The sequence below is a fragment of the Thamnophis sirtalis genome, unplaced genomic scaffold, assembly GCF_051295495.1.
Source record: "Thamnophis sirtalis isolate CommonGarterSnake01/CBP01778 unplaced genomic scaffold, rThaSir2_p1.2 scaffold_10, whole genome shotgun sequence".
NCBI lineage: Eukaryota > Metazoa > Chordata > Lepidosauria > Squamata > Natricidae > Thamnophis > Thamnophis sirtalis.
Window position 1 is genome coordinate 13,668,991 of NW_028261390.1, and position 21,107 is coordinate 13,690,097.

The window sequence follows — 21,107 nt, forward strand, 5'->3', positions numbered from 1 at the left end:
GGCTCACGGGCCGTGAGTTTGACACCCCTGATGTACTATGTCTGACGTAGAATAATTTGAACCTGGTCATTTGTACCTTGAGTGAAAACTCTGGGTTGATTTATTCAATGATCTGTTGGTTTGTTTTCTTGGCTGTCCAATGTATGGGCCAGGATTTTGCAATAATTACTGTATTTTGGGGAGTATAAGATGCTCCTTCCCCCCCCCCAAAAGAGGGTGAAAATCTGGGTGCATTTTATACACTGAATACAGCATTTTTGGCCTACCGAAACCCTGCCCCCTTCACAAAAATGGCCACGCATAGCCTTTAGGTTGCTTCCAGAGTGCTCCTGTGGGCTGAGGAGGGCAAAAACGAGCAAAAAACAGGCAATTTTTGCTCATTTTTGCCCCCCCAGTCCCCAGGAACACTCTACAAACCTCCCAAAGCTCTGCATGCCCACCCACCCTATTTTTGCAAAAAAGAGGCGTGCAGAAGGTTTGGGAGGCCTGCAGAGTGCAAAAACTTTTTTAAAAAATATTTACCTCTTCAAAATCATCTTATATTATCTTATGCGTCTTATATTTCGGCGCGTCTTATAGTCTGAAAAATACAGTATGTGAGAAATCCATATCAAGGTTTAACTGGCTGTAGCTCAATTTCCGAGTAATGCACCTTTGATTAAAAGAAACATTTCTGAATGACGCTTGCAGCATTGATGACGATTGTAAATAAGCCTCTATATCTTACTTCACAGTGGGTCTTCCTAGTAGTTTTAGTCCATTTCGAGAAGGAAGATTCATAGAAAAGCGTTTAAGGTCCTCCTCAGAAGGCACTGCTGGGAACAGTCGGATGATCCTAAAGCCAAAGGATGGAACCCCGGAAGACATAAATTGTTTAAGAAAACAGCGAACGAGTTCCTCGTCATCTAAAATGAATAGCTTGGTAAGTTTGCACAGCCTCGGGTGGCTCTTTGCTTCTTTCCTTCTTGTCCTTGATGAATAAACAAAATCTGGTAGCATAAATGGAAATTTTGGTGATGTGTTGGTTGTCAAATTTTCTGAGCCTGCATTATATGTTCTTTATGTAGAAAACAGTTGCACGACTGTGGGCAATAGGGCAGTTACAATCCCAGTTACAAGTTTCTGGATCTATGCTACAGGAAAACTTGAAAACGCATATTTTATCTGTAGGAAATGCCCATGTTTAGTCTGGCGTACCTCTAGTTTAGAAAATAACTGGCTTGGACCTTGGATAGCTGTTGGAATGGATTATATGGGTGATGGAGATACATAAAATTCACAGTGTCATAACAATGTTCCCTTGGGATGTCTCCGACTCCATTGGGAGCATAGTTTTATACAACAAATCAGGCTGAGAGAATAAAAACTTCCAGATGGTGCTTGAGGCACTGGTGAATGTAAATGGGTTTTATCTCACACACAACTTTTTTGACGTTCTCCCTCTTAGAGAAAAATTAGAGGCTACTTATCTTGTTAAATAGAAGGAGATTCCGATGGAGAAATTCCCTTTTATATAACTGTTTCCTACAACAGAATTTAAGGAGCAAAGCTTAGTGATTCTGGTAGAATTTCAAAACTAATGTATATATAAAAGCATACAGTTTAGTTTCAGTTTCAGTTTATTGGTATTTGTATGCCGCCCACTCCCAGGGGATGCTGGGCGGCTTACAGACAAACAAGGGAATTAAAATAGAAATATAATCATTTTAAAATTACACAACATACATACACTTAAAATGGGGCTGAATGCTGATCAACAGCCCCAGGCCTGCCGGAACAGCCAGGTCTTAGTGGCTTTACGGAAGGCCGGAAGAGTAGTGATACTTTGCAATTATGAATACTATATAATCCAATTTCCCTAGCTGGAGATCCATCTATTGCAGTGATGGCTAACCTTTTTTCTAAAGGTGTGCTAAAATTGCATGCACATGTGCTCATGCCCCCCCCCCCCACGTGGGAGGAATTTTCACCAGTGGTGGGTTGCTCATCCCGTTCCAACTGGTACGGTTAGAACGGGGCCAGCGGCGTCCTCGTGCATGCGGGCAGTTTATGCATGTGTCTTAGCACCTGTGAGATGCTCCAGCTACTCGCGGAGAATCACGCAGGCATTGTATGTGCCATGCGCCTGCGTGGAAGCGCAGAAGCCTTCAAAGACCAGTAAGGAGCGCGGGCGGGTGGGCTCTTCGGCGTTCCCGGAAGTTACTTACTTCCGGGTTCACCGACCAACCGGTCTGCGCAGACCGCCGTGGACCGGTTGAAACCCACCCCTGATTTTCACCCTTCCCAGACTCTGGAGGCTTTCCTGAAGCTGGGGAGGGCGAAAAACGGCCCAATGGCCCAACCGGAAGCTTGGGAACGAACTCTCTCAACAGAGGGGAATCCCTTCCCCTCTGTTGAAAGAGGGCTGTTCAGTTTTGACATACATGGCCTCTTTAGCCCCTCAGAGAAAAACCAGAAAGTCCAGTTGCCTCTTGAAAAAAATCACCTTTTGGACAAACAACCACGAGTAAGGAAAGTCTTTGTGGTATTCAATCATTGTCCTGAAGAGGGCAGTGTTGCTTTTTAAATTCATATATTTTACACAGCACCAAAGATAAAATAACTAAGTAGCAGCCAGTTAAAGCTATTTTTCGGGAGAGTGTTTTATGTAAAAGAAGCTTTGGAGTCAGTAACATGCTTTTCAGATATCAAAGAAAGTTGCCCTTTGAGATGCTTTGTGTGAAGGTGATGAGGTCATGGTGCATTTGGAAATCAACTGTTTCCTACAAGTAAAATAAAACTTGGTCCTTACCATAAAACAAACTCATCTTTATATGATGTAGCTGTCTGCGCCTCTAGAAGGGACTTCTAATTTCATTTTTACTGTGACTAAATTAACTCTTACCATTTGTCTTTTCTTCTTGGAAACACCATGAATATTATTCAATGCCACCCTGCCTCTTCTCCCTGCTTCCAGTTATTTATTGAAACTTTTTGTTTCTTGCCTATTTCTGGTCATTATATCAAAGTGATCGTATTTTGTATTCTCAGCTGTGTTTGTTTGTTTTTCCTGCATCAGCTGACATGCCGACAATTTGAGTGATTTCAAAATAAAATTAAACCAGGCTTCTAAACATTTTTCAAACTTATGTTAGGAATGCTGTGCCTGGAATGATTCTGTTTTCTTTTTTTTCTTTTTTAAAATCAGTTATTTTTAATTATCATCCTTGCAGTAGCTTCTTTATTCCATAAGATGTCAATGTTGCTCTGTTTGATCAGAACTAGAAATATTCTTCCAGTTGAGAGAGCTGGCTCAAGGAAGCAAAAAAACCAAAACCAAAAACCAGTTTCAGGTATCCTAAATTCATTGATTTGGGCCACTTTCTTGTTGATACAATTTTGGAAAGCGAATGGTTTTGGGAAGGAAAGCGAATTTAGGAATGAAAACTTGGATCTATGGTTGGGGTTTCATATCCAGACTGAAATTGACCATAAGAATTCTTCAAGAATCACATTAAATTTAGGTGTAGGATCGGGGGCAAATATTGTTGCTAATCTATTCTTTCCATTGCCTGGAGCCTTCTAATGGACCATCTTTTCAGATTTTTTTGAGGGGGGTCTCTGAATGTTGGATTTCAATCCTTACAATGAAGGAAATCTGAAAGCAATCCTGTATAGATTGATGAACATAATATATAAATATGCAGTATCATAATGGATTCCTTGCCATTTGTTTATTAAATTTATATGGCCTCAACAAGAAGGTCGTGTATGAAGTACACAAGTAATCTAAATAAACAGTAACCATTCAGGATCCATTCCTTGAGACTAACAGTTCAAGATACCATCAGATAATCAAACAAAACCTTGCTCCAGTTAACACCGCAGCTCTTACATAATTGGGAGTCCACCTCTGAGTGGATTTGAGTGATTTTATTCATCAGTTTCCCCTCCAATAAATTTTAAATAGTACTCCCAGATGGCAAATCTGCAATGTGGTGAAAAAAAGAAGAAGTGATCCTTAATAGAGGTTCTTGCCAGTATTTATTTTTAATTGTCCTGTAGAGGGACGTGGTGGCTCAGTGGCTAAGATGCTGAGCTTGTCGATCAGAAGGTCGGCAATTCAGCGGTTCGAATCTCTAGTGCCGCAGAATGGCATGAGCTCCTGCTACTTGTCCCAGCTTCTGCCATCCTAGCAGTTCGAAAGCATGTAAAAATGCAAGTAGAAAAATAGGGACCACCTTTGGTGGGAAGGTAACATTCTGTGAGCCTTCATCGTTTAGTCATGCTGGCCACATGACCATGGAGATGTCTTTGGACAGCGCTGGCTCTTCGGCTTAGGAGATGAGCACTGTCGGGAACAACTAGCACATATAGAGTTGGGAACAACTAGCACATATGTGTGAGGGGAACCTTTACCTAGGGTCCTGTAGAGAGTTTCTTCTGCTGTATCATCTGTAGGAGCTCCTGGGAAAATCAGGGAATTCTGTTGCATTCATGGTTAAGAGAGAAACCACATATGTAATATCTAATCCAATGCTATTGGCACACTTTACTTTTCTTCCAAGTGATGGCTGTGTGGCCTTAATGAATCATGTACCAGAGCCTTAGATACAACCCCCTTCTGAAACTCAACAGGATCCATTAGATTCCTGGGGCATACTGATTGAATATGGTTGCATATAATTGGAAAAATGCGCAAACAAGCTGTTACGAAGTATTTTTAAAATGTTCAAAAAATCTATTTGAAGGTGGCAGAAATAGAGGGATGTGGAATTCTTGGTGCTCTCTGAACTTGGCTGTTTGCTTGTAGATGCTTCATTCTGTTATTATGCTTACCAGAGGGATAGAATCAAGATGACGTGAAGTGTTAATACCTATTCATAAAGCCTTGGTAAGGCCACACTTGGAATAGTGCATTCAGTTTTGGGTGCCACGATATAAAAAAAAGATGTGGAGACTCTAGAAAGTGTGCAGAGAAGAGCAACAAAGATGATTAGGGGACTGGAGGCTAAAACATATGAAGAACGGTTGCAGGAACTGTGTATGTCTAGTTTAATAAAAAGAAGGACTAGAGGAGACGTGATATCCAATACCTCAGGGGTTGCCCCAAAGAAGAGGGAGTCAAGCTATTCTCCAAGGCACCTGAGTGTAGAACAAGAATCAATGGATGGAAAGTAATCAAACCAACCTAGAACTAAGGAGAAATTTCCTGACAGAACAATTGATCAGTGGAACAGCTTGCCTCCAGAAGTTGTAAATACTCCAACACTGGAAGTTTTTAAGAAGAGACTGGAGAGCCATTTGTCTGAAATGGTATTTTTCTGCCTAGGCAGAGGGATGGACTAGAAGGCCTCTAAGGTCTCTTCCAACTGTGTTATTCTATTCACTCTTTCTTATAAAAATCTTGAAGGGGCTATATTTCAGCAATGGTTGGTTGCAAATTTGGTCTTTATCACTGTTAGGTAGGACCGGAGCATACATTTGAGTAAAAACCTGAAGCAGGTATATGTGACCTTCTAAACATTGCTGAACCACAATCCCTGGTATGTATCTCATGCTAGTTGCAATGTGCAAGGGGTCTTTGTTTAACACCATCTGAAGGGCACAGATTCTCTCACTTGCCCTAAAGGAGGGGTGGGGAACTAGGGGTGAAATCCAGCAGGTTCTGGAGAACCAGTAGCGGAAATTTTGAGTACTTCGGAGAACCGGCAAATACCACCTCTGGTTGGCCCCAGAGTAGGATGGGAATGGAGATTTTGCAGGATCCTTCCCCTGCCACATCCACCAAGCCACGTCCACAGAAGCGGTAGTAAAAAAAAATTTGAATTTCACCACTGTGGGGAACCATGGCCCTTTTGTGACTTGTGGACTTCAACTCCCAGAATTCTTGAGCTAGCCATGCAAGCTCAGGGATTCTGGGAATTGAGGTCTGCAAGTCATAGAGGGTCCATGGTTCTCCACCCCTGCCTTAAAGAGTCACAAGTGGAACATAGCTCAAGAATAACAAGCCAAACAAAGTTTTCATAGCCTGCAGTGAGCTGAAATTTAGTTGCATTCATCCAGCAAAACAAATTTTTCTAGTTGACTGTACTAACATCCTATAATACTGTGATTATGGCATGCAGAGCCATATCTGAAGGCACACGAGTCATTGGCCTATGTCAGCTCCAGTATACATGCGTGTGCTGGCCAGCTGATTTTCAGCCTTCCGGAGGGTGGGGTGAGGCCATTTATGTCCTCCCCAAGCTTCAGGAAAGCCTCCAGCGCCTGTAGATGGTGAAAAACAGGTCCACGGACCTACTGGAAATTCAGAAACGAAGTTGCAGTTTGCCCATTGGGCTATTTTTCGCTCTCTCCAGGCTTCAGGAAAGCCTCTGGAGCCTGTAGATGGTGAAAAACTACCAGTGGTGGGATTCAAATAATTTGACAACCGGTTCTCTGTCCTAATGACCAGGAGGGTAGGTGGGGCTTAGTGGTCATGTGACCTGGTGGGCATGGCCAACTCAACATTATTCAGGTCGGTGGGGGATTTGCCTTAGCTGTTACAATGTAATAAGGTTTAACCACAGAGGCAGTTTCTGTAAGCAGGGCAATAAAGATTAGGCCAGAAACAACACCAGAATGTTTCCTTCCTGCCTTCCTTACAGGATTAGCCCTGTAAAGTGGAAATAAACAAAAGGAGATTTCTTCCAACAACCGGTTCTCTGAACTGCTTAGAAAGTTAAGAACCGGTTCTCCCGAATAGGTGCGAACTGGCTGAATCCCACCACTGAAAACTACCCAATGGGCCTACTGGAAGTCCATAGGCCTGCGTGCATGCGAAGGAGGGGGAGTGCAGGGGTTTTGCACATGTGTGGGAGGGAGGGCATTGCATTATAGTTTTGGGCATGCATACACGTGCTATCGCGCAGGCGTGCGTCCTTTTGGCAACTGAGCAGAAAAACGTTCACCATCGCTGCTATAATGTATGCACAGTCCACTGACTGAGTTTTTCTGGGAAAGCAATCTAATGTGACTATGATCTGTATCATCGGCAATGCATCTTCTGTGTTTTCATCATTTTCTTCTAAAATGGTTTGAAATTGGAAAGGGATAGAGAAGGCAGTCTGGTTATTCTACCAGTGACAGATCTGGGGGACAAAAAAACCTTTTCAAATGGAGCGGGGGAAACAAGGTAATATGAAGCAAAATGTCTTCTGCATGTGCAAATTCTTATAAACGTAGATCAGGATTCAAACTCAGCTGAAAAGAAGAAGGGCCCTAGAACCTAACAGAGAACTTTAATCAGGATAAGCTCTATTTTTTAAATATTATTTTCCTTGCTCATATTTTTCAATAAGGAGAAATAGGAGGTAAACCAAGAAAGATGAGTGTTTACTCTGTAGAAGAAGAATGGCAGTAATCTTGAAGTTTGTGTAGATAAAGGAGGTTAAAACACAACCAAAGTGAAGGCCAAGTGTTTATTATTGCTTGATATTGCCCTGTTTCCCCAAAAATAAGACCTTCCTGTATAATAGGCCCAATCAGACTTTTGAGCGCATGTGCTAAAATAAGCCCTCCTCTCAAAATAAGCCCTCACCAAAAATATTGCAATATAGCAGCAGCACAGTTGCCACTTCCTGCATCTCAAAAATAATAAGACCTCCCTGAAAAGAAGGCCAAACACTTATTTCTGGGGCCAAAAGAAAATAAGACCCTGTCTTATTTTGGGAGAAACACGGTAATTCTGCATGACAAAAAGGGGCTACAACATTGTAAGAATTGGTAACGTATTGCCCTGCTTTATTGAAACTTCTTTATTTTGGTACAAGGAAATCTTGTATGGTCTGTTCTCTAAAAACATTTTTAAAATCCCACTTTTCAGTATTTAATTTTCCTTAATCCCTTCCAGCTGGGTGTTTGATAAAAGGTGTAATTCTCTTTTCACTAATGATGTACATAAAGTTTATTTATATAGAGAACTTAACGACTGTTTCACCCCCTCTTGTTTTTAATTACTTCTCTATAAGCTAAATTTGGTTTGCATTGTGGGTAGAGCAAATTAGCTCCACAGGTCCATGAAAATTATGCTATAGATCAGTGTTGGTGAACCTTTTTGGCACCAAGTACCAAAACGGGAGTGCGTGTTGTGTGGGAGTGGCAAAACCCAGAAGAGCAGCTTCCCGGGCCACAGATGCAGGAGCATCAGAAACAGGAAGAGCAGTTCCCTGGTGTGCATGCACATGCCAGGAAGCTGAGCTTCCAGTTTCCAATGTGCACATCACGCCGATCACCTTGTCTTCTGGTTTCTGGCATGCATGCATACTGGAAGACCAGCTGGCTGGCATGCTTGTGTGCACCAGAAACTGGAAGCTTAGCTTCCTGGCACGCGCATGCGCCCTAGGGAGCTGCTCTTCCGATTTCCAGCACTACTGCGTGCGTGAAGACCAGCTGTGCATGTGAACCTGGAAGAGCAATGGGTGACGGCTGGCGTACCCAGAGAGATTGCTTTGCATGCCACTTCCAACACGCGTGCCATAGGTTTATCATCACAGCTATAGATGCTTTCAGGGGAGTAATAGCGGATGTTTTACAGTGTGGTGAAACAGGTTAATACTGAAATAGATATTCCTCTTTTGCTTTAAGAGATTACTAGAAATTATGTAAGGAATAGTTCTTTTGACTTCTTCGTTCTTTTGTTAGGAAATATGAATATATGTCTGCATACCATATTAAGAATAGATATGTTGGCAGGACATATTGTGAGAGTAGAAGAATGCCTATTCTGCCATTGCATATTGGATAGAAAGCAGACATCTGGGACTTTTCTTTTGTGTAGATTAAAGGAAAAGGGAGTTGTGATGTCAAATATCAGAATCTATGTATCATTTATGCTTTTAAAGCATGACATATTTAAATATACTAGTGACATATGCATACTTATAGGAATAATCTTTATCTGGAATGCTGCTTTATACATATCCTAGATCAATAATTCAATGAAAAAGATGCACAATAATTCCAAAATGTAAGCATTTGTCAAGCTTCTCTCTGCACAATGAAGGTTAGGCGCTATTGCTACAAAGCAGGAAAAAAATCTTTTCTAAAAGAACCATAAAGATAAAGTCAGTCTGGCCACAATTATCTATGTTTTAGAAACATCTTGTGTAAGCTATCTTAAATCTCTTTAAACAAATAGATAACCGTCACTCACTGCTCTGATAAACATAAGGAGGGGGGGGAGGGGAATCCTATTTAAATAACCATTCCGGAAGTTGAACATAGTACAGCCTTTTAAAATTCTTGCCACTGTAGAAAGAGACATTGGCTAAAGAAAAGAGTAAACAAAGGAGAGGAAGAAACTCAATTCATTTGACTCAATCATAATCGAGAACCAAATTCATTTTTTAAAAGTGGGGTGATGAAATTGATTAAAATAAACTATGAAATAATCCTGCTACAAATACATTGTTGGAAGAAATGCCCATCTGGGTTCAATTTCAAGTGGGGGAAAAGACACTGGAAACATGGAGGCTGCTTGGAAAGATGATTTTAATGGTGGACAGGGCCACATGGTTTGAGGTCCTGGGGAAAAAGTTGATCACATGCTTCCAGATGTTGAGTGAATAAGAAAAAGAAGAAGCTTGCTTAGAGTTCCTGGGTTTTTTTATACTCTCTATTCGGCTCCACCCATCTGTTTCCTGTTCCTGTGTAAGAAATGTATTCTGATTGGTTGTCAGGCTCCCATGGGGCCATGCAGGGTCAACTCTCTAGGCTGTGTTTTGAGTCCAAGTTTGGTTGAGCATTGCTTCTTCCCAGGTGCCCTGGGGTCAGATGGATAAAAGGCTAATACTATCATGCCTTAATCCCATCTCCCTGGAGCTAAAGGGGGGGATCTTTGTTATGTAGAGTAAACTAGCTCAGGGCCCTAATGGCCCATTGAGAAAGGTGGGGGCTATTAAGAGTGAGCCTGTTTCCTGCCTAAAAACATGTTTCCCCATTTCTGATCCAGGGAAATATAATATTTTGCCTTCTTAATATTCCCTAGGATATTTCATTCTTCTAGGAGAGGGGTGGGTGCTAATTTCCTACAACATGAAATGGGAATGAAATAAAATGATCTCCTGAAGCGGTTTCCTAGTGTTGAATAGATGGGGCCATTCCAAAAATCAAAATCCACACCCTGATAATGACTTCTGTGTGGGAATTCTTGAAATTATAGTCCCAAAACATCTTGAGAACATCAAACTGAAGTAGGTTGCTTTGATTGATTGTTGTATATTAGACTTCCTTAGATTAGAAGTATGTTCTTCTAGAACCTCAGGTGAGCCTAATGGTAGAGGATAACATGTATAATGGCTTTTTGATTAGGAGTGGATGACAGTGATCATTTCCAGCAATGTTTAATTGTTTTTTTTGAGTGAGATTAAATTTTCATTACTTGAAAAGAGGAAATGAGGAATTTGTTTAAAAGGAAAGGATGGATTCAGATTAAGGGTAATAGATATAAATTGTATTACTTGGGTTATTCTGATACCTGCAACTTGACATTTGCTATTTAAAAGGGAGGGAGGAAGTTTTAGAGACGGGTTTATAGAAAGATGGGGGAAGATATTGAATGAAGAGATGTTTGGCTTTTATTTAAGAGATAGTGATAGTGATAAAATCTCAATCTTGATTGAACTTGTTGGAGGTAAGGGGGATGGATCTTCCTTTTCTATTTTTCTTCCTTTTCCTCCACTTTCTGTACCATTTTATAATAAGTTTTAGTTGTAGAATATAAACCCTAGTAAAAAAAATCTTTTAAAGATGTGTAGTTTTTTAAGAGCCCTAGAAGAAATTGAGCAAATAAAATATGACAAGTTTCTATAAATTGAAATGAGGCTCCTTTATTGCTGTTACCGTATTCTCCACGAGAATAAATTCAACTTTTGTACTAAATCTGCCAAAAAAATGACCTCATAGGAAGGATGGTGGCGCTTACACCAGTTTGCCTTGGTTCCCAGGGCTGCTCAAACAACTGGATGGATTAATATACAAGAAAACAATTCTGTGTATCCTTTAGTCTTTGGCAGTGAGACATGAATACTTAATATCCATGGCGATTCACACTTTTGTGTAGGAAATAATGAGTTAGTGAATCCTAACAGAAAGGGCAGTGTATTTCTCCCACATATCAGTATTCAGTGTTTATCTCTAATATCTCTAAAACAGAAGTGCATGTTTAGAAAAATCACTAGTGGAGGTGAATGGATAATTTAATTGCCATTTCTTTGGAAACTCAGAAATAAAGATATAGCTTGCTAATCAATCAATCAATCAATCAATCAGAATAAAGCTGGAAGGGATCCAACCCCCGATCAATCAGGAGACCCTGTACCACTGATGACTAACCTTTTTGTTGCTGCGAATAATGCAATGTTCGTGCAACCACCCCTGCACCCCCGCTCCCATGCATGCACTGCTTCCCCCATGCTCCCCCCGTGCACACGCTATCCCCCGTGTTCCTCCCGTGCATGCATGTTCCCCCACACATGCATGCACGACCCCCACATGTGTGTCCCATGCATGCACACGTCTCCCGCATGCTCCCTGACTCAAAAACCAGCTGGCTGGTGGGAGGCACGTGCACATGCACAGTGGAGCTGAGCTGGGGTGAGGGCTCACATGGCCACAGAGAGGGCTCTGCATGCCACCTGTGGCATGCGTGAGATAGATTCACCATCACGGCCCTATAGCATTTCAGGTTGGTGGCTCTCCAGACTTTTCTTGAAAACTTCCAGTGATGAAGCACCTACAACCTCTGAAGGCAAGCTATTCTACTGGTTAAGTTTCTCTTGTGCGGCCTGCTCATTTTCCCCTGCGACAGCCTTCGGCAGACCTCTGCCAGCGAAAATGGAGCTCTGTTTTAACTGGCAGAGGGCTGTGAGAGGCCATCACAGCAGGGGTGGGTTCCTGCCAGTTCTAACCTCTTCTATAGAAGAGGCTCCACAAATCTACAGTGCCGTTTAGAACCGATTCCAGCTCCCTCTCCCCGCCCATCCCCACATCATCAAGATGAAGAGCGAGAGGAGGAATTCTGGGAGTTGAAGTCCACAAGTCTTAAAGCTGTCAAGTTTGAACACCCCTGGGGTTTTTTTTCTAAAGGGTTAGGAGTGCAAGGGTCTTGTAACTTGACAGCTTTAAGACTTGCACACTTCAATGCCAGAGTTTCTGAGGCAACATTTTAGTTGCTAAGCAAGAGCATTGTTAAGTGAGTTTCACCACATTTTACAGGGTGGCCATGCCCACCCAGTCACATGACTGCCAAGCCACTCCCACTCGGTCACATGGCTGGCAAGCCACTCTCACTCAGTCACATGGCCGGCAAGCCACTCTCACAAAGCAGACCACACCTACAGAAGAGGTTCTAAAAAAATTTGAAACCCACCACTGCATCACAGCCAAAAATGGAGCCTCGACGAGTGACGTCGAGCGGGCCATGCCCCCCTGGCCACCACCACTCCCCCTCTCCGAGGTCAAACACAACCCTGATGCGGCCCTCGATGAAATTGAGTTTGAGACCCCTGACTTAGAGGGTAAACATTTCCTTTCAATAATTTCTTAGCTAACTAAAAAGCAAGTACAATGAAATTATCTTCAGTGAAAAAAATCTGAACTGATACATTGAAATAATGAACCGTTCCTTACTTGGAGTGTTTCAGGAAAACACCTTTGTTTTTCTATATATATTTTTTTTCAGTGTTACTATTGCAGAGTTTTCCCCTATCTGCCTTTGCTGTCTGGAATATGTACTGAAAATTTAATTAATCTTGCCGGCTCACTAATTTAGAGCTAAAATGAGGCCCGTGTGTATTTATTTAGCCCCCCCTCCCTTTCCATTCCTATTTTTTAATGAGCCTGCACCAATTGCATTTCGGAGAATGGGAAAAGGCCGTGGTGGGATTATAAATGGTGACTGATGCCTTTGTGATCAGTAAAGAAGCTTCCAATCAACCCGGGGAGATTGTGTGGCTGTTCTGTTTTCCTTTCCGGTTCAGATTTTTGAGTGGAAGTCACCTACCAAATGGGTCGAATTGAGAAGATAGCAATATCTGCAGGGAATCACACTGAGAAAATATAAAATCATTACTAATTACAAAACAGTCAAGGCACCAGTCCCCAGACTTGCTGCTTTTGCAACATATAAATGATTTTTTTTTAAAAAAAAGTAAGAACTATTTTGATTAGCATGTGACTTTTTAAAGGGATTCCCCTGCTCTTAACAGTAACAGAGTTGGGAGGGACCTTGGAGGTCATCTAGTCCAACCTGCTTCTCACGCAGGAGACCTATACTAGGGATTCAAACCGCCGAACTGCTGACCTTTCTGATCGACAAGCTCAGCGTTTTAGCCACTGAGCCACCTAGCCAGGCAGGTGTTCTAATGGACTTGAGCGCGTTTAGGGCTGAATATATAACATAGTGGGCTAACAGATGTGCCAAGACTTCCTTAGAGTCCAGTATTTTCCCCCTAAAAATGTTAATTCTTTCCTTCGTGCAACTCAACACATCATAATTCTCTCCATTTTGTAGAATTTTAATAGCAACAGTCCTTAGACCAGGGATTCCTAAACTTGGCAACTTTAAGCCTTGTGGACTTCAATTCTTTGAAGTCATGTCTGACCCATCGTGACCCCATGGACAGCATTCCTCCAGGCCTTTTTGTCCTGTACTATCCTCTGGAGTCCATTTAAGCTCACACCTCCTGCTTCGGTAACTCCATCCAGCCACCTCCTTCTCTGTCGTCTCCTTCTTCTTTTGCCCTCAACCTTTCCCAGCATTAGGCTCTTCTCCAGTGAGTCCTTCCTTCTCATTAGGTGGCCAAAGTATTTGAGTTTCAACTTCAGGATCTGGCCTTCTAAAGAGCAGTCAGGGTTGATCTCCTCTAGGACTGACCGGTTTGATCGCCTTGCAGTCCAAGGGACTCGCAGGAGTCTTCTCTGACACCTACATAGCAAAGGGGGGGAAAAAATTACATCGTCTGCTTCAACTCTTAAGTTGCAAATCCAGTGAAGCATCCTCATTTGACCAAGTTGATACTTGATCTGCTGACTCAAGATAAAAGCGATTTAGGACTTTTCAGGTGATACCTTCTTCCTCTTAGGGAATTGCTCTTTCACATTAATGCCCATCTTCTGAGCCTTTTCAGTCATGCCTGGCCCTGATTCCCCTCTATAAGAAGTTGGCATTTAATGATTTTGTTGCAATAAGAATTTGTGTGTATGTGTGAACTCAGAATGTACAAGTGATTGTATAGAGGATGGCAATCAATGTCCAATTGTTGTTTCCTCTCACTTTGGCGGGCTATAGTTATTAAATGCCTAGAGGCGCTGTTCCCATGAGCATTTAGTCGCTTTAAACAAGTGTGATAATTTAGCACCTGTTCAACCTTGGGTCAACTTTTCGCAGAATGTTCCCACACTTAACAACAGAACATGTGCAGGCTGAACGCTACATAGAAAACCCAAGACATGTTGCTCCTCAATTGAATGCTGCTTGCTGAAAAATGGTCCTTTATGATCCATGTGGTTGGCGGGTTGTTTCCACGAGCAAAGAAAGAAATAGCTAATTTAACACAGATGAAGAAGTCATCACTAGAGAACATTAATAAAGTTTGCTTTGAACTGAATTTGGTCCCAGCAATAGCAATAGCCCTTAGACTTCTATATCACTCCATAGTGTTTTACAGCACTACAGTCTGAGCAGTTTACAGTGTCAGCATATTAATCCCAACAATCTGGGTCCTCATTTTACTGACCTCGGAAAGATGGGTGGCTAAGTCAACCTTGATCTCACCCAGGATCGAATTCCTAGCGGTGGGCAGAGTTAGCCTGCAATACTGCATTCCAATTACTGCAGCACCATATAGACCAGTGGTAGTAAACCTGGTCCCTACCTCCCACTAGTGGGTGTTCAAGTTTTCATGGTGGGCGGTAGGGGTTTGCTGTAACTCTGCTTTATAAATTTTATAAAGTAAAGTTACTTCCTTACTTTTTAAATCACCATTACTATGGAACTGGTGGGCAGTTAGAAAATTTTACTACTAACAGAGATACAAAAGTGGGCAGTAGGTATAAAAAGGTTGACTACCCCTTATATAGACAGTTGTTGTTAGTTGTGGAGTCATGTTCGACCCATCGCGACCCCATGGGCAATGTTCCTCCAGGCTTTCCTGCCCTCTGCCATCCTCTGGAGTCCATTTAATCTCACGCCTACTGTTTCAGTGACTCCAATAGCAATAGCAATAGCAGTTAGACTTATATACCGCTTCATAGGGCTTTCAGCCCTTTCTAAGTGGTTTACAGAGTCAGCATATCGCCCCCACAGTCTGGGTTCTCATTTCACCCACCTCGGAAGGATGGAAGGCTGAGTCAACCTTGAGCCGGTGAGATTAGAACCGCTGAACTGCAGATAACAGTCAGCTGAAGTGGCCTGCAGTACTGCACCCTAACCACTGCGCCACCTTGGCTCCATCCAGGCACCTCCTTCTCTGTCGCCCCCTTCTTCTTTTACCCTCAATCTTTCCCAGCATTGGGCTCTTCTCCAGTGAGTCCTTCCTTCTCATTAGGTGGCCAAAGTATTGGAGTTTCATCTTCAGGATCTAGCCTTCTAAAGAGCAATCCAGGTTGAGCAGTGGTGGGATTCAAATGATTTAACAACTGGTTTGCCAGGGTCTGGTTGGCTGTTGTGGGAGGCATGGCCCAACCTGACTCTGGGCAAACTGGTTGTAAAATTACTGCCCCCCCCTCCTTGCTATTGAAGTGTGATATGAGATATGGTCTGCTGAGTTCCTACAGCAGTCTGTAAAAATGCCAATTTACCTTAGGCTTTTGAAGCAAGCAAGGATGGATCAATATTGGATAGTGATATGTTCTCAATTAGAACAGATAGAGAGGTATTGAAATAGAGAAGTGGCATCAGAAATCTTAAGGAATAGGCTTAAATAAGTGCCAAATGAATCCCAGGCTGACTTATGACACACTTATCTTTGGCATCGTAGCCACAGCTGACTCTATTAAAGCAATGTTCTATTTTGGTCCGTGTGAATTATAAACTCACATCCTGGACTGGATTTGCACAACATTAGGTTGCAATTTTATTAGCCATTTTATGACTTGGTGAGCTATGATATTCAAAATGGCTGTATCCACACAATCAGCTTAATTAGGGCAAGGAAAGACCTAGGAACCTAATTTTGATTTGATTAATCTTTATGTTATTTAGCCTGATGGTTAGTTTACAGATCAATACACTGTGTGAATTCAAAATGAATTAATTCAGTATTAGGTTAAATATATTGTGTAAATACACCATATATTTAGCCATTAAGCCCTATGAGCAAAGAGTAAAGAGTTCAAGGAAATAGGGGTGAAGCAGCTTCCAAGTTCAGCTATTCTTAGAAATTGTTAGCAATTACCGTTAATTGTAGAAGCAATTTGAAATGTAGGAAGTTAGCACCCACCCCTCTCCTAGAAAAATGAAAAATCCTGGGAAAGATTGAAAAGGCTGAATATAATATTTCCCTGGATCAGAAATGGAGAAACATGTTTTTAGGCAGGAAGCAGACTCACTCTTAATGGTCCCCATCTTTTAATGGGCCATTAAAATGCCTGAGCCAGTCTGTTTTACATAACAAAGATCCCTTCCCTTCAGCTCCAGGGTGATGGGATTGAGGCATGATAATACGAGCCCTTTACCCATCTCACCACAGGGCACCTGGGAAAAAGCAATGCTCAACCAAACTTGGACTCAATACAACCTAGAGAGTTGCACCTGCATGGCCCCATGGGAGTCTGACAACCAATCAGAATACATTTCTTACACAGGAACAGGAAACAGATGTGTGGAGCTGAATAGAGAGTATAAAAAACTCAGCAAGCCCCTTTTCTTCTCTCTTTTCTTCTTCACCCAGCATGTGATCCTCCTTTTCTGTTCAGGAGCTCAAGCCATGTGGTCCTGTCCACCATTAAACCATCTTTCCAAGCAGCCTCCATGTCTCCAGTGTCTTTTTCCCCACTTGGAGCTGAACCAAGAAGGGCATTTCTTCCAACAATACTATCTGTATATATGGATTTAATCTGTTTTAGTGTTATCGTGTATTTTATTTTTATAAACTGCTTTCTGTCTTCCCAAACCGAAAAAAGAAGACATATAGGTGGAGTAAACAATTAAAGTAATGTAAATTGTTCAGAATTGTAGACATTCTGGGATACTGTGGATTTTCGTTATTGAAAGGTTGGGAAATTCTTGTTGTTTGAGAATGTATTACCTGGCCATTCAGTAAATTGAAATAAGAAATTATTCTTCATTGAATACATTTGTTCTGGATTGGAGGCGGAAACCCCCCAATCTTTGCTTTTTCCCAATGTAGTATATAAACTCAGTTAAACATATTTCTCTCTCTTTCTTCTTCCTCCATTACCCCTTCATTTTAGATTCCCTTTATCTTTCTATAGTGATTAGATACTACGTTGTAGCACTCCTGGGAGTAATTTGGATGAGCAAAAGCATTACTAATAGGGAAAAATTGCTGCCTCCAGCGAATATGTTCTGTTATTCAAAATGCCACTTTACAAGAATGTGATTAATTTCAGATCAGAACTTTCCTTTTTTTAATGACACACTCATGTAATGGGTGCGTCATGGGGTCATTTGCTCTCCTCGCCCAAAATTTCTGATGGGCAGTGAGGTGTTTTCTTCTTGCCATCCAATTGCTAGGCAAATACTATTAATTATAATCTGACTTGTTTGTTTCAGCTAAAGGTTGTGCGTGTTTTGATGGCAATGCAATGAGATGGGTATAACGCCAGGTCTTCAGCCTGGGATGTCAAACTCAAACAAGCGATGGAGATGAATTGCTAAATTAGCAGATGTCGAAGAGTTAATGGTGTGTGTGTGTGTGTGTGTGTGTGTGTGTGTGTGTGTGTGTGCTCATGTAGGCATTTATTTATTTCATTCTTGAAATGTCAGTGAACTGAATTCAGACTAAGTCATACATCATTTACCTTGCTTTCACTTTAACTATGGATCGTCTGTGCCATTTAAACCTGGGCTAATCGCTAATTTATAGATAAGTCATCATTAATCCTCTTAAGAAATTGTTCACGGAAGAACAATTTCAAAAATAGTTCTCTTATTCCAAATAAACTGCTGCTTCTCCCAAAGCAGGATTTTGGCCTCTTTGGATCTTTAGAATAGCTTCATTAAAATAATTATGTTTTTAGAGAAACAAGACTGATTGATCTGGCAAGTCTACTCTGAGATAGGATCCAGCCACTGTCATCCATATTTAAAGTACCGTATTTTTGGAGTATAAGACGCACCCTTTTCCCTCAAAAAAAGAGGGTGAAAATCTGGGTGCGTCTTTTACACTGAATACAGCATTTTTGGCCTACCGAACCCCCACCCCCTTTTGCAAAAATGGATGTGCAGAGGGTTTGGGAGGCTTGCAAAGTGCTCCTGAGGGCTGGGGAGGGCAAAAAATAGCAAAACACAGGCTGTTTTTGCCCCCCAGTCCTACAAGCCTCCCAAAGCTCTCTATGCCCCCCCCCACTTCTTTTTTTTTTCTTTTGCAAAAAATGAGGCACGTAGAGAGTTTGGGAAGCCTGCAGAATGCAAAAGCTTTTTTTAAAAAAAACAAACAAACAACTACCTCTTCAAAATCATGGTGCGTCTTATACTTTGTTGCGTCTTATAGTCCGAAAAATACGGTAAGCTGTAAGGCTTTCAAAATGCAATAGAAGCTTTATTATGTGAATTCAGCTACCATATGTTATAGAATATAGATCACTGCTAATGTTTTATGAAACCAGCTGTTTCATGGCTTAGTCTGGGGCAGGGGTCAGTAACTTATGGATCTGGAGCCGCATGTGGCTCTTTCATCCCTCTGCTGCAGCTCCCCGTTGCCCGTCGGCTCCACAGTTGATAGGGCTTTTGGTTAGGACAGGTAGAGGAAAAAGGATGCCGTGCTAGGAGGAGACTCTATGGTGCGGGAACCAGACTTCTGGTTGGCTCCAGAATTGAATGGGGAGCTTCTGGTTAGGACCTTTGTGGCTCTTTGAGTGTTTAAGATTGCCGACCCCTGATCTGGGGTATGAACCAAGTCACAAATAATCACTCTCCAGAACCGTATCTGTGTATTATATCACTATTTATATATTAATTTACCACAAAAATGTCAGAGTTCAAGATAATTTCCCATTAAAAGCCAAAAAAAGAGGAAAGTTAATCTTCTTGACTCTGATAGAACCACTATTGTTCCAGACAATTCTGATATTTTTCCCACTGATCTGCTATTGCAAACTTCACTGATTTGTGAGTTTTAATTGCAGCTAAGCACTAATATTTAAATTTTATACCTTTGCATTGCAAAACAAATTTATGATGCAGAACGCTAAGGCTTAAATTGAAGGCAATTATCTTTAAGATACAATCACAATACCCCAATTGTCCATGCATAGATCTATTAAAATTGTCCTTCACTTATTGTGCTTTGAAATGAATTTTTGATTAGAGTTACCCCCTCCCTCTCCCCTCTTTAATGCAAACAGACCATTGACTGCAAATCAAAATAAAGTCTTTGCTGGTAAGTGCTTCAAGGGCAGGACAAAACACGAGGGCATATGTGGACATGGGATATAATTACTTCTCTGTAGAGATTTTTGTGCAGCTGTGGGCCACTTGATGGCAGCAGAAGCTTTTTAAAGAAGGGCGGGAAAAACCCAGCATTATAACAAGAAACCAAAGCTTTCAATTAAAACATAAATTATGAGTTTACTTACTGTCTGTTAATAACTGGGATAATACTTAAGGACCATTTGTAGCAGAGAAATGTCTAATTGGAACAGCAACAAAAAAGGGGGAAGAAAAATCTATAGAATTTGAAAAAAGGGAAAAAGAAGAGATCAGGGTTTTCCAGTACAAGTCCAAGAAGACATATGCATGCATGCATGCATGCATGCATGCATGCATACATACATACATACATACATACATACATACATACACATATACATGCATACGTGTGTGTGTGTGTGTGTGTGTGTGTGTATGTATAGATATAGATATAAATATACAGACAGACACACAATTTATTAATTGTCTTTGTCTCAATGCTGCCATACTCCAATTGACTCTGGGAGGTTCACAGCAACACAATATCACACACACAAACTCCCCCCCCCAAATAAAATGTAGGGAATTAACAAGCATTACGAAATAACAAGATTGCAGCCTTACAACAAAGCAATCATAAAGCCCAACAGGTGATATGCTGTTTAATCCAGGGAATCTTATACAGGTAGTCCTTGACTAATTCGGTTAGTGATCGTTCAAAGTTACAATGGCAGCAAAAAAAGCGACTTATGACCGTTTTTCATAGTTACAACCTTTGTAGCATCCCCACGTTCATGTGATCAAAGCCAACTGGTTCATAGTTATGACCTTTGCTGCGTCCTAGGATCATGTGATCACCTTTTGTGACCTTCTGACAAGCAATCATCTTCTTTTAATGACCCCATAATCCCTTGCAGGGTGGAGTCTGGGCAACTGAATGGAGCTAGCAGAATGTTTACTGGCCGGATGACTTTCCTGTTGCCATTGCGGAGTTTTGTTTCAGCAGATGAATTCTCATTGTGCCCAGAGAGAGAAATATCTGCCTCTACCTAGGATTGAACTCACAGATTGTGAGGCGAGAGCTCCACCTCTAGGCCACCTTCTGACCCCAAGCAATGTCAACGGGGAAACCAGATTAACTTAAAAACCAGGCTACTAACTTATTTACTGCAGTGATTCATTTAACAACGGTTGGAAGAAAAGTCATAAAATGGGGCAAAACTCATTTCACAAATGCCTCACTTAACAACAGAAATTATGGCCTCAATTGTGGTCCTAACTCAAGGACTACCTGTACATATCCTCTGTATTGTATCAGATGAGCAGATGTCATGGAAGATGAGACACCACAAATTGCCCTGCTTATATTACTTTATATGTAACAGCATGTGGCTTGGAGTATACCTGGAAACTTCACACAGGTATCTATTTCACATCCCAAGCAAAGGTGTTGTCAGGCCTGCAGCCATCTTTCTTTTGGATCTTTAGCCTG

General features: G+C 41.6%; 1 protein-coding gene across 1 annotated transcript in view; it reads left to right on the forward strand.

The window, feature by feature from the left end:
* Window positions 1–21,107, forward strand: part of CCSER1 (coiled-coil serine rich protein 1) — a 478,316-nt gene that overhangs the window by 154,351 nt on the left and 302,858 nt on the right. The window contains exon 3 of the mRNA XM_087724105.1: window positions 735–922. Coding sequence (XP_087580231.1) covers window positions 735–922 — 188 coding nt within the window. The remainder of the gene's footprint in view (window positions 1–734; window positions 923–21,107) is intronic.